This window comes from Taudactylus pleione, unplaced genomic scaffold (genome assembly GCF_031769625.1).
Source record: "Taudactylus pleione unplaced genomic scaffold, aTauple2 ptg000120l, whole genome shotgun sequence".
Classification (NCBI taxonomy): Eukaryota; Metazoa; Chordata; class Amphibia; order Anura; family Myobatrachidae; genus Taudactylus; species Taudactylus pleione.
The window spans coordinates 12,681,879-12,697,851 of record NW_028284522.1 but is presented as its reverse complement, the minus strand read 5'-3'; the positions used below and the strand labels follow the sequence as shown (position 1 = coordinate 12,697,851).

Genomic DNA, 15,973 nt, shown 5'->3' with positions numbered 1-15,973 from the left:
GATCTAATGAGCTTACATAGAAGCATATGCAGTGGGTCTTTGGTGGGGGCGGCAATCACCTTAAACACCAAAGATATGATACACTGTGTATTTTTTTATTGGGTTTTTTTGTACTTACTTTTTTCATACTTTGTAAATAAAAGAAATAATAATGGTAAGCTCACAAGGGAGGTGGCTTGAACACTCTCCCTTTTCAGAAAATCAAATTATAATTACATGAGGGCAGTGTCCGGACCTGCTAGGAATTTAAAAAACAGGAGGAGCAAAGAGATAAACATAATTACTGACATCTGCTGGTGATACCTGGCAGTTTGTTATTCACAATTATACTGTAAAGCAGCGCCACCAGCAGGGAGAAATGCAGAACTGCAGCACTTCGACAACCTCTGAAATGCAATTTTTAAATTGAAAGAAACATGAAGTGTGACTCTAATGATATAAAAATCAATGTCACCTCCTTTACCTGGAAGATTAGTGACATGTGTTAGACATCATACCTTTACTTCCCAGCATAGTGACATAACGAGACCCCAGCCTTCCATGGAGGAAGGCCATACTCTGCCTTCCTCCTCCCCATGTATCGGGGCCAAACATTTCTCATGGCAGCCATGGCTATCCTGGTTGCTGATTAGCATGCAAATAACATACCACCACTCTCCTAGTCAGCCCATCTCCTCTGCAAAGGTTATGTTAGGGAATATTTCTTCTCCACTAGACTGTCCAATCTAGTTAATTAAATAATATATAACCCAATGACGACAGACTCTTAATATGATAAGATGATGGGATTTTTTTAAGAAAAATCTCCCGCTACACACACTCCAACTTTAGTAGAGCTCTTTTTTGAGCTATTGGGGTAAATATAATAGCCTGCGGACTGTAGACTATTACATATACCCCATTGTGTTTCAAACTGAATTTTTTAACCAGCTTAAATGCTTCTGCCGTGAAAGCAGTTTACTTGTGCAATGTCAGATTAATAAGTCCAGCAATAGCTCACATCAAATGAAAAATTCTTCTCTGACCTTCTTGCTATTGCTATGGTGTCTCTGAGATCTCTCCGGGAGAAATATTTTGGGTCTGTTGTCAGATTCTTTGTTCCTTTTAACAGCCAGAGGGAAACTAGGGTCTCCTTGTTCAGGGGGTAGATCTTGAGTGTCTACATAAACTGGATCAGAAACATGACTGTTTTCACAAACTGACAAGCTCTGGCTCTGCAGACACCTCGATAGCCTGTAAACAGAAGGCATTTGGCGTCCCAGACTCATAACTCTATGTCCTGTATCCACATTCACTTCTGTCTCGTCTGGGTGCCTTGGCATCAGTTTGGGATGAGTGCTATCATTTATACCAGGCGAGGTTTGTCTTTGATCCGATGTTTCACATGATTTTTTTAAAACCTGTTTGATTTTCCTGATTCCAATCTGTTCCCCCGAGTGTGTATTTTTTGTCGGCTGGGTACATGAAGATAACTGAGCAGTGAAGGGATGTGATCGGAATTCAGGAGAGATTGTGTCTCCTCCTTGTGTCACTGTGCTGCTGTCAGTGACCTAATTACAAAAAAATAATGTTAAATATTGTTCCATAATCAAAATACAAAATGTTTTTAGTCTAAATGAAAATTACAGTTGAGAGCTGATTGTTGGTACAGTACCTTATCTCTTTTCACTGTCTCCTAACACTGCTTAGTACTATACTGTGTATATACAGTATATACGTACTGTATTTGATTGAATATATACAGTACTGTATTTACTGTTGAAACAAACACTGAAAACAACCTTTAAACTAAAACTGAAAGTACAGTACTGTATCTTATAAAAAGTAAATTTTGCCCCGTCAAACTGTAGTTAATGAGTGGTACAGGAACTGAGATCTTGAAGAAAAATAGCCCTGCCCTTTTCACACAGAGAATACTGTAGCAAAAAACCCTGTCTTTATCTGGCATTTGAAGCACAGGTTTAATTGATGGTCCCGCTTTGTACCCCTTTTGGCACAGAAAATCAAATTACTGGGCATACAGTACAGTAGCACTTTTACCCAGTGATTTGCAGATGGACACGAGCATTTATTCTTTGTGAAAGGGTCAATTACCTGCTCCCCGCATGCCACTTCATTGGCCGGCTTCAGAGACGCTTGGAGAGGACATCATCTCCAAGCGTCCACTGCCAGGCCGACCAGAGCGGAGCAGCGCACCACATGCCCTTCCTGTCTCCGGACCGCTGCAGAGTAAGGTAAGTAGGTCGCAAAGGGAGGGGAAGAAGCGCCGCTCAACTGCGCCGGAGAGCCGGGTCAGTGCTAACCCGGATCCTAGGTGAATGGTGCAGCCCGTGTCTGCGCCGCGGTGTAAAAGGGGGGCTGTCCCGGGTCTGATCCGGGTTCCAAATCACGGTTCAGACCCGGGAGTTTGGTGTAAAAGCGGTATTAGTGACTCCATGTCCCAGTCCTGCCTGTGTGTCATCCAGTCCCGTCAGTAGCCATGGCACAAGCTAAATTGCTTTTGTCATGCAGAGTGACAATCGACCACAAAGCATGGCATGTGCTAAGCATGTGTAATACTGTCTGTGACTGTACAATATGGATGCTTACATCACTTCTTCTCAGGGCTCAAACACACTAGTTAAAAATGAAACATAAAACAATATTTTAGCTGCAGCTCAGTTAGCAGCATTTACCACATAAGTACACATGGCAAGAACTCCCTGCTTTATGATATATATATATAATATATATATATGTTGCTGCATACATACTGCAGTACTGAACCTACCTGAAACACAGGGGCGAATGAAGCAAATACAAAGGGGAATTTCCGTATATGTGTATGGGGAGAAGGCAGAGCCAAAATTAAGCAATTTAAAAAAGTGCATCATGTTGCTCCCTCCTCCCAAGACAGCTGCGAATGGGGATGGGACAATGGGCCAGGTTTAGGGGTCTATTTACTAAGCAGTGTTAGGAGACAGTGAAAAGTGATAAGGTGTCAGCCAATCAGCTCCTAACTGCCATCTCACCAGGGCCGTAGCTAGGGTAGTGTAGCCGGTGCCATCGCACAGGGCACCACAGGGCAGGGGGCGCTGTTTGGGCCTGTCAAATTTCTGTTTATTATCATTCTTGCTTGTAACTTCCTCTTATTTCATCCCCAGCATCTCCTGGCCTCTCCTATCGCTTCCCTGGCCCTTCCCCATGAAACCGTGGCCCTTTTTTGGGTGCATTATGTCCCTTTGAAAAATGAGGGGGGCGGCCAATGCTCTTTCTGGCACAGGGCACCAGGGGCGTAGAGAGCCACGCGGGGCCCCCGGTAAAGAGGGGGGCGTGGCCTAATTTCAGGAGCCGTGGCCACGCCCCCTTGAAGAAAAAAAAAAGATTTTTGCGGCGCCGGGGAGGGGGCGCTGTGAGCCCCTCAGCCCGGCGCAAAGCCAGTGGGGTCGCGATCAGTGTGATCGCTCCCCCCTTCAGGCATAGGAGATTGCTGTGGCTGCTACTTAGCAGCCGCAAGCAATCTCCCGCTGCAGTCCAGCACACGCTGTTTGCTGGGCTGCTGCAGAGGGAGGGAGGGAGGGAGGAAGTTGGGGGGGGGGCAGCGCCAGACCCGGGCCCCTTTGGAAGCCCGGGCCCGGGTAAACTGTACCCGCTCCCCCCCCCTCTCGGCGCCCCTGCAGGGCACCAAAAAGTCTAGTTACGGCTCTACATCTCACAGGCTGTGTTTGAATAATGACAGTTGGGAGCTGATTGGCTGGCACCTTATCACTTTTCACTCTGTCTCCTAACACTGCTTAGTAAATAGACCCCTCAGAATTGTACGCTAAGGCCACTGCTGCATACTTGCCAACTCTCCTTCATTGTCAGGGAGGCTCCCTGACATAGTAGCAATATCCCTGTCTCCCTGAAGAGTTTAGCAATCTCCCTGATTGCATCTTATCCCTATTATGAAGCTGTTATATTAAAAAAAAAAAAAAAAAAAAAACAGATATATACATTCAAATGGGATCATTAGTAAAAATTATCTGCATTGGTTATAAGGCACAATGATCCCTATGGCTACATGCATTTTCTGAAAAGTATTAGGGGAAAAATTACTAAGGTCACAGTTTTTAGAAGTGGAGATATTGCCCATAGCAATCAATGAGATTCTACTTAACATTTATATAGCACCATCTAGAAGATAATAGCTAGAATCTGATTTGTTGCTATGGGCAACATCTCCACTTCTAAAAACTCTCATTTTAGTAAATATACCCCCTTAGGCCCATATTCAATTGTCGGCGAAAACTCATCGCCAGTTTAGGCTCCGGAAAAGCATCGCGTTCGTCACTGCTTTTCGCCCTATTCAATTACAAAGGATGCGAGAACGCTTCCCGGCGAAACTCAAACAAGTGAAAAGTGCTGTCAGATTTGGGGAATTCAGCCTGACACCCCCCAAAAGATGCACTGACATGGGGGGTCACTATGGCTAACCTTGCTGGAGGTATTTGGGGTGTTTAAGTGCTCTCAATTGGTGCCATTTAGCGTCTTTGCACAAGTGGTGTAGAATAGCATTTATTTTTGGGGGGAGAAAAATAAGTAGTCCCAGCAAATTTGGGGTACATGAAAATGGGTGCTAGCATGATTTAAAATCGCTAAAGTGTGTTTCTAAAAAACGCACCTTCAGCATGCACCTGCAATCCACAAATCACCTGGGGCATACTTGGGGGACCCCCTGGAGTCGATTTCGCTAGTTTTTAAGTTTGTCCCCCAACTTTGTTTTTTTTTCGCCCCCAAAACAAGAGTTCTTTTTTTGGGGTGTTCTAAAGTAATTTTTAAACATTTTTTGAAGCAGTTTACCTTTGGGAGACTGTACCAAGGCTGCAGGGGTGTTCCCGCAACTTTACACCCCAAACCCCCAATTCTGCACTTTTTTCCACCTCCTTTCAGAGGCGAATCTTTTCTGCTGGTTACAAGGCGCAGAATTTTTGCACCGGTGGAAAGTCTTTGCAATTGAATACGGGGAAAAGTTCTCGCCTGGCGAAATGACGTCACCGGCGAGAACTTTTCGCTGATCTCAGCTTTTCACCGGCAATTCAATACGGCCCTTAGTGTGTTTTCATCAACAAATAGATCTTACTAACAGCTTTGGGGCTCATCTACATTTGGCTGTAAGTCAGTATTATGACACGCCTCTCAGATGTAGCTGTACACGCCCACTTCACCACCGCACTCATAGGTGCTGCTTTCACAATCTCCCTGAAATGCTTTTTCAAAAGTAAGCATGTATGCAGTGCTGCATCTGTGTATGCAGCTGCTATACGAAAATATACAAATGTTACAGACGCCGGAAGTTGTTTTGAGCCTCCCACCATGCAAATCCATGTATCGGCGTACAAAGACACAGCTTCGGTCGCAGACCATTTGCTTATCGCAGTAATGAGTGAGCCTGTGGTCGCACAGCGTGGCTGCAGGACTCTAGAGCCATATTTCTTGCTTACGGGATCGCAGATGCAGAATGTGACACGCCCCCGTCATGACACGTCTGCATTCTTTGACACCACTCCCTTATACTTCCAAAAATGCTCCCTGACTGTCAGTCACACTGTGAGTAAAAAGGTGCTGCGAGAGCTTGCGGTAATGTACCTTGATGCATGTGCACTGTAACTCAGCATGCATGGTATACTGATAATCATTTGGCTCCATAAACATCGGCATAGCGTACAATCCAAAAACAGGCCCATGAAAAAAACATCTGTAGTACCGATGTTTTTGCCACTGGTCCTAAAACAGTATTTAGTCTTAAGCACTTGATCAAGAACACTGATGGCTACTTAACAACAGGGGATTTCAACACCAAGGGATTGATTCTGAGTCTGACTTGGGTGCATCCACGGCTGCTTTGCCATTAGGCTACGGATGCCTTCTTACTACATTATGGTAATACTAGAATCCAGCCGTGCAACTGCCTGTAGAAGCCTATCCTGCCCACTGTTTTTACGCCTGTAGTCGTCATCACTAGTATCAGGCCTTACACCAGCCCAATGCTGGGTGTAAAAGATCCGTCTGAAACAGACATCGCATCTACGCCTGTACATTGTAAAAGAGCATTGAAGAAGGCCAACACAACCATGACACACATCAATTCCGTGCGGTTGCATCGTAATTTCCCAATTACTGCCCAGAAATGGCCGTTTAGTACATAGTGTGGTCCATTGAAGGAGCTACAGTAGTAGTAGTTGTAGTAAAGCAAATCTATGTAATGTACAGCCACACACAACATAGATCTGCTTAGCTGCAATGGTTTAAGCTGACCATTACAACTAGCTTCATATACTGTAGTAATAATTACCAGGCATCCTAAGCAGCAGCAAATAGCTTCAGGTGTTAGGTGTCTGACTGCGGTGTATGAGGCTGTTAGTTTCCGCCCTGGGTATGTCATGCTGAGATATGTGTGTAGGGATTTAATTGCAGATGCACATACAGGAGGCAATCGAACAAACTTACTGTCCCCCCCCCACACACACACACCCAATACATCTGCAGAACATCATAGAGATGGAGACTGTCTACATCCGTTTGTTTTTGTACTTATAAATTCCCCTCCTTGTGTGCTCCACTGAAACACACAATGTGTGCATTTGCCCTTGGATACGTCTTATACGCCCTCTACTCCATAAACATTGTCAATCATACCAGGCTCTGTGCTTTTGGACTCTGCGTAACAACATAATCAAAAGGGGATGTCATTTCGATCCTTGGATGACTAAAAGCACACAGTCACATCAACTCGAGGATTAATTAAGGATCATATGATCAATTGTTACTACGTAGGAACAGTACAACAGCATCAATTATCTATTTCTTTCCACTAGAAATATTCGGCACAATTGTTCATTCACTGCTCTAACTAGTATATATTATTGTTTATTTTTTTCTTTGAAAGTTTAAGTGAATCGGGAATATTGTTTTCACTGTAATATGGAAAGAAAAAAAAAAAATAGTTCTAATTGTGATTTTATAACTGTATTACATTGTATTTTATTATACTCTGTTTTTGACCCAATATAAGGGGTATATTTATGCAAATATATTTTTTAATGTTGATAATACATTTTTTAACTGACTAGCGCCTCATTCTGTTATGCTTGTATTTTTACATTTTTGGGGGGTGTCCAGTTCAGCTGTCAGTTAATCATTGTGTGTGTTCAGATTGCTCAACAGGTTAGCGCCTGTTTTTTTTCTGTGTTTTTAATCAACACACTCCTCTGATTGATTGTAAGTGGAAGCACAAGGTGATTTCTGTGTCACTCTTCTTGCTGTAATCAATATTTACAATGACTGGAGGTAGTAAGGACGGTTGGGGCACAGTGCTAAATCTGCCTATTCTAGCTGTATATACGTAGAGAACATCCATGATCTCTAGCAGAGGAATATAATTAACAAATAATAAATATAAGGCACAATCTTTTCATAAGGTGCAAAGATAATATTATATTATATATAAAGCATATTAAAATAAAATGTTAATTGTAAATTTCCCTTATCTCCTTTCCCCATCATGTATGTGTACTAAAAAAACATATAAAAACTTGTGTTTTTATGACTGAGGCAGCATTCATTACCAGAAGCAAGATTTTGTTGCCATCATAATCTTGGGTTTGCCATCTTGTGTCACTAATTGGCATACAAGGGTAAGGTAGCAAGGGAACCAGTTGTCCTATGGCTTGTATGGTGAACTGTAGAGCACAGGAATCTTTCACTTGTACAGATACTCCTGGGGGCAACTGTTTTAAGGAGAACTGTATGGATGTGTGTCTAGTAGACTGCAAAACAAAGAAGCAAAATCTGGCCATCTGGCTGGTTGCCTCCATCCCCAGAATCATTTCATAGAGTCTCATTGCATCCTCGTAGTTATCAAAGCTACAGTACAAGGTAACTCTTAAGATCTCTGCACCATAATGTACACGTCTTATTCCCCACACTGGCATGTGGGCATCCAGACAGTAAAAATCATCACTTGTTTGCCTTAATGAGGAGGATGGTCCTTGGCTATCCTCAGTGTTGATATGATCCCATGGTGGTAGCTGGAAAAAGCTCTGCAGGAGAGATATCTTATCTTCCCCAAGGTCTTCACGGAGGAAGAGTGTTACCGAGATTCCTGGAAATTCCCGTCTTCTCCTGTATTCATAGTGCTGGACTGGAGCTGCTCGTTCAGACACCAGAAAAATTGGAGTATCAAGACCCAGTCCGTGGAGAAGCCGATCGATTGCTTGCTGGAAAACCATGGAGTCACCAGAGCTGGCAAGCAAGTGAATGGTGACCGGCAGAACGGTGTGTCTGCTGTTCATCTAAAAGCCGTTTAGAAGAAGATGATATTTCTAGAATGAAATAAATAACCCTTAATTTTACATCAAAGTGAATTTCCACTTCCAGACAACTTTCATCTATTGGTTCATACATGACTTCATGTAAGTTTTACCATATACATTACTATATTATGTGGCTTTCTTCTGTGTTTATACAAAGATCTTTATATCCCCTTGACTGATTTGCTCATTGACATTGGATACGAACCAACACAGCTTTGCACTATTTATAGTATTTAATTTTATTCCTGGAGCAATTTTGCGCTGTATAGGGCAACAAAGATAACTGTAAATAAACTATATAGTAACAAAAGTAACACTTAGGTGCGTACACACTGGGCGATTAAAATGGAGGACTGAACGATAACGATATCGTTATCATTCAGTCGTCCACTTTATCGTAAATTTTTAACACCAAAACGATGAACGATAACGACGATGCGCGTTCCCGCGGGTCGTTCGTCATTATCGTTCATCAGGTAAACATGTAGGCCAACCTGACGATAGCATCAGGTTGCTGCATGTTGGGGAATGGGGGAGAGAGCCCGGTGCTGAACGATATCATTAATGATATCGTTCAGCGGGTGTGCTCAATGTCATGAACGACATTGAGCACACCCTGCCAGGGACACACTAGACGATATCGCTCAGGGAGCATATCGTCTAGTGTGTACGCTCCTTAACAATCTAGAATATAAAGCAGTATATTTAGCAAAATTGGCAGGAGGGGATGTACAGTCTAACAGTGGTTCCTAAACTTGGTCCTTGAGGCACCCTAACATCAAGTTTTAAAGGATATCCTTGGTTGAGCACAGATGGTTTAATCAAAATGAATATACTAATTAAGTCACCTGTGAAAAAGCATGGATATCCTTAAAACCTAGATTGTTAGGGTTCCCTAATACATTAAATCCGTGAAGTTCCCATTTAGCAAAATATACATTGACAGTAACTATTGTTAGTACAGAAGTCAATAGTTTACACATATGAAAAAGTGTGTGTGTGTTATACTTGCCAACTCTCCCTGATTGACTGATTAACAGGGAGAATACCTGAAATACTAGAAATCTCCCTGACTCCCTGAAGAGTCTACCAATCTCCCTGATTGCACCTTACCCCCATTATGTAACTGTTATATACTTGGAAATAAAAGAAAGATACATTCAAGTAGAATCAGTGCCATTTCCCAGCATTGGCTACATGCATTTTCATACTGTTACAGACTGGGATTTTTGTGGACCCCAGGTGGAAACAGAAGTGGAAGCAGGAACAGATTTAAATTCAAAGTTTGTTGTTTTATATGGATATCAGTAGACATGAAAATATACAGATAGTAACTAGAGTCCCATTGTAAATAAACTTAGAACCGCGGTATGTGGATGATTGTTCTCTCCCACTACAGTGACCTAAGTCAATGTCCAGGAAAGTGGCAGAGATGTCTAAAGTGAAATCCAGAAATGATGCAAATATGGGTGATTGAGATATCCTGATATCCTGTAGAATGGCTTGAATGAGATATCCTTGATGAATGGTTGAACGCAGGGGTGGGTACCCTGTGGGAGACCAGGCAGTCACCACCAGACTGGAGGCTGTAGGACTGGTCAGAGCGGTACTGGGAGATCTGTGGTAGCCGATTAGCTGACAGGAGGCAGAGGTAGCACTGAAGCAGGAACAAGGCTTAGGAGCGGAATAGGTATGAAATACCGCCGACCGCATGGTCGGCGATTCGATTCCCAGCAGCGGAAGCCCGACAGATGGACAGATCCGGGCAGCGGCAGCCCGACAACGCTGGAAATCCCGATCATCCTCAGGTAAGTATATAGTAACCTAACCCTCCTTAGCGGTGCCTAACCCTAACCTCCCCCCAATTGCCTTACCCTAATCCACCCTGTAAGTGCCTAACCCTAACCCCCCCCTTCCCCGCTGCCTAAACCTAAGTCCCCCGGGGGGGTGCCTAACCCTAATTCCCCCCGGGAGCCCTAACCCTCCCCCCCACGGCTGTCCGCTTGCGGCGCCCGGCATCCCTTCGATCGGGATGCCGGGTGCCTGTCTCCCAGCACCAGGAAAATGACAGGCGTCTAGATATAGACGACTGTCATTTAACCCACGCCGGGATAAAGCAATCGGGAAGCCGGCTGTCGGGATCACGTTAGCCGGTTTCCCGATGCATCCCCTTAGGAGCACAGGGAACACTCTGTCACAGCAAGCTGTGAAACACGTTGCACTGGCAACTACAGGGAGCTCCAAACCCCCTTAAGTACCTAGCAGCAGAGCATGAGTGGCTGGGAGATATCACCTGATGCATCAGGATAGGCCCACTATGTCACATGTCCTTAGGCAAGATGGCCGCGCCCAGACACCTGCAGCATGGTGGTGCTGATAGCCTTACCCCTGCCAGCAGGACTCACAGATATCAGACCCCCGTGCGCACCCAGCGCCAGTCTCCAAGTACCAGCTCCCCCGCCGGAAAGGCTACGCCACAGCGTCCGTACTGGTAAGCACCGCAGGCTCCTGGGAAGAGATACCCTGGTGGTGACACATACAGTCTCAGGTTTCCTGTGGCCACTTATATGGAATCACTTGTAAAACACAAGACATGAGCAAGCCCTGAAAAGTATCAGCAGTACATGTTGACTTTAACTCCGCGCTCATAGGTTAGGCCAGGGATGGGGAACCTCCTGTCCGGGGGCCGTATAAGGCCCTCAGGGCTTTTTTCTGTTAGCCTCATCTGACTAGCAGGGTGCATAGAATGGCACCCTGCAGCCACAATCTATGCAGCAGTGGCGCCTGGAGCGTCCTTAGGATGCTGCAGACGTTTACACTGCTGTCCTTACAGCTCCCCGGCGCATCCTCAGAATGCTTCGGGCAATCACTGGCAATTGTGGCCCTGCCCCCGTGTGATGTCACACAGAGGGGGCGTGACCTGCATCTGGCCTGCAAATAATGTTATATATATCAAAACGGCCCTTGGCAGAAAAAAGGTTCCCCACCCCTGGGTTAGGTTTTCACAATCTTCCTGAAATTGTGTGTGTGTGTGTATTGATGGGGTATAGAAACAGGCTCAACAACGTGCTACAATATACAGGTACAGGGGTCTATGTATTAAGCCTTGGAGAGAGATAAAGTGGATGGAGATAAAGTACCAACCAATCAGCTCATAACTGTCATTTTTCAAATACAGCCTGTACATTGACAGTTAGGAGCTGATTGGTTGGTACTTTATCTCCATTTACTTTATCTCTCTCCAAGGCTTAGTACATAGACCCTGTAGTTGTTGGGATGGCTATGATAGCATTTTAGCCAAAACAGTTATCATTCTTTTTACTGGAATGCTCTCAATATAGTTTATTGGCTTTCTAACCTTGCAGAGCATATTATGTTATTTGTTCTATCATATCTCCTATAATGGTATTTCATTTTGATGGTGTGTTATAGGGCAAAAAACCTCACACATTGCACTACACTGCTCCATCTGATTGTATGCAGGTAGCTAACAAATAGACGTCCCATGTCCACAACAATATCCAGTTTAATGTGCTCTGTGATAGATTATATAAAACAAACCAAAATCCATTAAACTCTAATTAAGAATGGAAATATAACTTTCCTGTCTAACTGCACTTGCTTTCATATGAGCAGGAAAAGTGCCACTTCCTATGATTGTGTCTGTACTCACTGTAAATATTGGTAGGCTGACTTGAAATTCAAAGCTCTCCCACACAGTGTCTTTAGAGTACACTTGTTTAACCAGTAATATGTTTCAGACACTCTCACTTTATTCTCATTTCTTTCTAGTCAATATTTTAATAATGATCTGCAGGAAATATTTGTTTTGCTTCAGGTAAGACGGGTGTAAACTGACATTTCTGAATGCCACTTTTTTGTGCCAATGACATGGGAGGATTAAAAGCTATTTTATTGTGCATAGATGTCAACCAAAAACACTGACAGCATAAGAGTGAATTTGGTGTGAAAATAGAGATGAGCAGTTCGGTTTTCCTGGAAAACCAAACACCAGAACTTGAGGGATCTGGGTCGTACCGAGGCATGCCTCAGTTTCCCCAGCCAAATCAGGGTCTCAAATTGAGGCAAAACTACATCCTGGAAATTTCAGATGTCACTTGTTTTGGATTGCATATATAAGTCCCTCCCTGTCAATCATATTCCAATTCTAAGTTCCTATTTGACCCTGAAGAGCAGCTCCGCCAGTATGATCTGTGCAGGCTTAGCTATATCTAAAAATAAATAATAAAGGGTTAATTAAAACCATTTATTATTTATTTTCCTGCCATGGACAGGAAGCAGCAGCGGCTGCATTGACATTTACTAAAGCCGAACACTGGAGGGAAGAAGCTAGGGTAAGCATATGGATAGCTTCCTTATAACACCCGCATTTGCCCGGTGTATTACCACTCTGTGCTCCACACCAATTACTCAAAAAGAGCTATAACATTTAACCATTGGTTATTGCTTTAAGTTCATTGCTTTGGCCATTTGTTTTTATACATGTTTTACGTATGTTGCTCATTTGTTTTTATGTGATACTAGCTGGAGTACCGGCATTGCCCGGGATTTTAAGAATGTTTGTTTACACATCATCCTCCAACCAACCTCTCCTTAGGCAGGCCTCACGAAAAGTGTGACAAACTTCCCCATCAACAGTCCTAAGGTCTTCGAAGGAAGTAGGACCTGTAACGGTGTAAAGCAAACTTCGGAGATAGAAGCATTCAAAATTTGTCGGATGTACAGTGTAAACACGGCCAAGAGCTTCTGTTGCTCTGATACCAGGATGACCATCTACAGCGACTCCCTGTTTTCTGGGCATAAAATCTTTTGGAGAAGCATTCCATGTGTAATATTTTGGCAGCTCACAGTACAGCAGGGTCTTTGCAAAGTCATAATTTTGACACCGTTCGAAGAAAAAAGTGAATGTTGTTGCGTAATTTGGTATAGTCAGAGAGCTGAGAATGCTGGGAAAGCCTGCTAAAGCTCTCTTTGATAATAAACATTAAGATCATGACAAAACATGACAACACAAAACACTTGCTCCGAGGCCCAACCCATATGCCGTCAGGCCCACAATGAGCGTCCAGGAAAAATTGTGGTTTTTAATAAATTAAAAATGAACAGTAATTAATTTCGATTTCAAATTTTTTTAGTTGCCTCCACCGTGTTTTAATACGCTCATATGTAAATTTCACGATCTTCGCTTGTAAACTGTGGATTTTTATAGAAAGTCAGAAGGACAAATTTTCGCTTTTATATAGTATATATATTTCATTCATGGCTACATTATGCATACTTGTACAGCAAGTACAGTGCAAATCCGTATGGATTGGGTTTACGGTTTATTGTTTTCTGAAGACCGAGGATGCCTAAAAGAACCCAAAAGGAGGACACCCATGGGTCTAATAAATATTAATTTTATATATTTATTTAATTTTAAAAATAAAATAATAAAACAGTATTTGTGCAACTACTGTCTTTATTTTAATATTTTCTTACTACAGGTGCCAATGGGCACAGAATGTTCAGACATGCTGGCACCCATTTTTATTTTTGGGTTCCTCACTGTCTGAGGAATTCCAGCCGTGGGCTGACCAGTTTGGGGCTGTATAATGCTTTGCCAGTGGGACCCCATGCTGTGTGTCCCCATGTTATTGCATTACTACCCCAGCTGGTTCAATCTGGTGCTGGTTACAATTGTTTTCCCCATATTTTCCTGTACCAGACCAGGGTGATAGGTCCAGGGCTGGTTATTGATTTGGGGAGACCATTTTTTTTTCTATATATATTTTTTAACTATTTCGCTGCTACGAGCAGCATTTAAACTAGTGGCTTTGGACAAGTGTGTTGGTAATATATTATATGTTCTACTATGCTTTTCATTTTAGGGCTAATAGTTTTTGATTAATGAAAACATTCTATAGGGTTGTGTAGTTTATTAAGCTGCCATCCTGTCTGCCACTATGTTTTATACTGTAGATGTGTGCTATTCTTTTAATCTGTCAGGTGCTTGTGCCCGCCGCTCTGTCGCTTAGTTTAGCCAACCAGCTCGCTGCAGCCTTTGCCCAATAAGGGTGAAAACAATATTTTGAGCTGTGAGGTGGTCAAAATTGACTGGAAATTAATGTTGTTGAAGTTAATAATATTGTAGGAACAAAACAGGCCCAAATTACATGATTTTAGCTGTTTTATCAATTTTAAAGAAATCCCAAACAAAACACTTGAGTGTGGTTTGCCAAAACCAATACTTTAGTATGTACTATTGACTACTATATACACTAAAAGAACTTTGGAAGCATATATGAACAGAAAGTCATTATTTTAATAGGTACATAATTTGCAGCCCTGCTGCATAAATTATGATGGTCTATGTCTAATCTATACACAGTAACCAATTTTACAGAAAGTGTCTGGACTGTGGGGTAACAATTACAAATGTGTTTTATGTCTACATATTCTGCTGTTAGTAAATAAGGTGTCAAACGTTGACTTAAAGCCTAATATGGGCCATATTGGTGCTGCAAAATATGAAAAAAAAAGAAATATCATTTATTGACTCAAACTTTTAACTTGAAACAATGATTACTCAATTGTGAAAGATATTACTAAGGAACATCAGTGTGTGCGTGCAGATAAAAACAATGTGATCAATGGTATTCTAGTTACCTTTCTTGTTTTATTCTTGTTGGCATCTTGTGTCCATGCCTTTCCTTTACAGGACTTTTATGTTTCCATTGGCTGTTGCTTGGTAGGTTTGCTCTCTTGTAGCGTGCAGGGAATCTATGTCAGGGCTTCTCTACGCACATGTAAAGAATGGCATGTCTTGTCCGCTGGTAAAGGTGATCGGTGCTGAGAATAAACATAAATATTTGTATGTCTAATCTGGAATTCCCCACATAACTAGTTTACAAAGATTGCTGAGTCCTTGTCGCCTTAGTTACAGTACATTAGCTTTTCAGAAGCAGGCAGCCCTCTCCACTCCCCCTCCGCATTAGGACAAAACTTAGCAAGTTTACAAATATTGCCAAGCCAGAGAGATTTCGCTGCAGAATTGATAACTAAAATCCCATAGACAGTGCTCGCGACATAACATTGTTACACTCTTACACCCTACCATTGTCACATTCTTAGAATTAACCAAGGATAACAAGGTTCTCTGTAGAAGATTCCTAATGCTGACAAACTTTAACTGCCCTATTTGCCAGGCATTGTAGTAACAAAGCCTGTAACGGGTTACTTCCAGGGACTAATGAAAAGCATTAATGTCTTCTACCTCTTTGTCATCTGCTTTATTGGGGGTTGTGAGCTCACCAAGATCCTGCTTCTGTGCTGAGGAGCTCATTGAAGGTTTGACACAATGGCAGCCAGGACAGATGTGTAATTTGTGGCGGAAAGAATCTTACGATACGTGCATGTCTAAATAAATGTAAATACATCCACATGATGATACATTTAAAACGCGTCAAGATTATAATTATAATAATGCAGCAGTATAATCATCATGAATTTGATGATGATGCTGATGATGAATGGAGTTTTAATGTGTTAATAAAAGTCAGCACAACCTACCCCTAAGAAGTTCTATGACAGACTGGACTAGTCACATATAACTGGGATAACAGCAGAATGGGGTGCAT

The 15,973-nt window shown here is 42.6% G+C and overlaps 1 protein-coding gene across 1 annotated transcript; it reads right to left on the bottom strand.

The window, feature by feature from the left end:
- Nucleotides 1-359: 359 nt before the first annotated feature.
- Nucleotides 360-15,164, bottom strand: FAM124B (family with sequence similarity 124 member B). Its single transcript, XM_088472105.1, has 3 exons — nucleotides 15,003-15,164; nucleotides 7,587-8,342; nucleotides 360-1,550 (listed from the first exon to the last, which is right to left on the bottom strand). The coding sequence occupies exons 2-3, from the start codon at nucleotides 8,310-8,312 to the stop codon at nucleotides 1,002-1,004; spliced, it is 1,275 nt and encodes a 424-aa protein (XP_088328231.1). The 5' UTR covers nucleotides 8,313-8,342; nucleotides 15,003-15,164; the 3' UTR covers nucleotides 360-1,001.
- Nucleotides 15,165-15,973: the final 809 nt, after the last annotated feature.

What these genes read in the sequence shown, in the direction of transcription:
- FAM124B (XM_088472105.1), bottom strand. Translation starts at nt 8,312, where the DNA reads ATGAACAGCAGACACACCGTTCTGCCGGTCACCATTCACTTGCTTGCC. An exon ending in GCAACAAAATCTTGCTTCTG is followed by an intron (nt 1,551 to 7,586) that starts GTAATGAATGCT and finishes TTTTGTAATTAG; the next exon opens with GTCACTGACAGCAGCACAGT.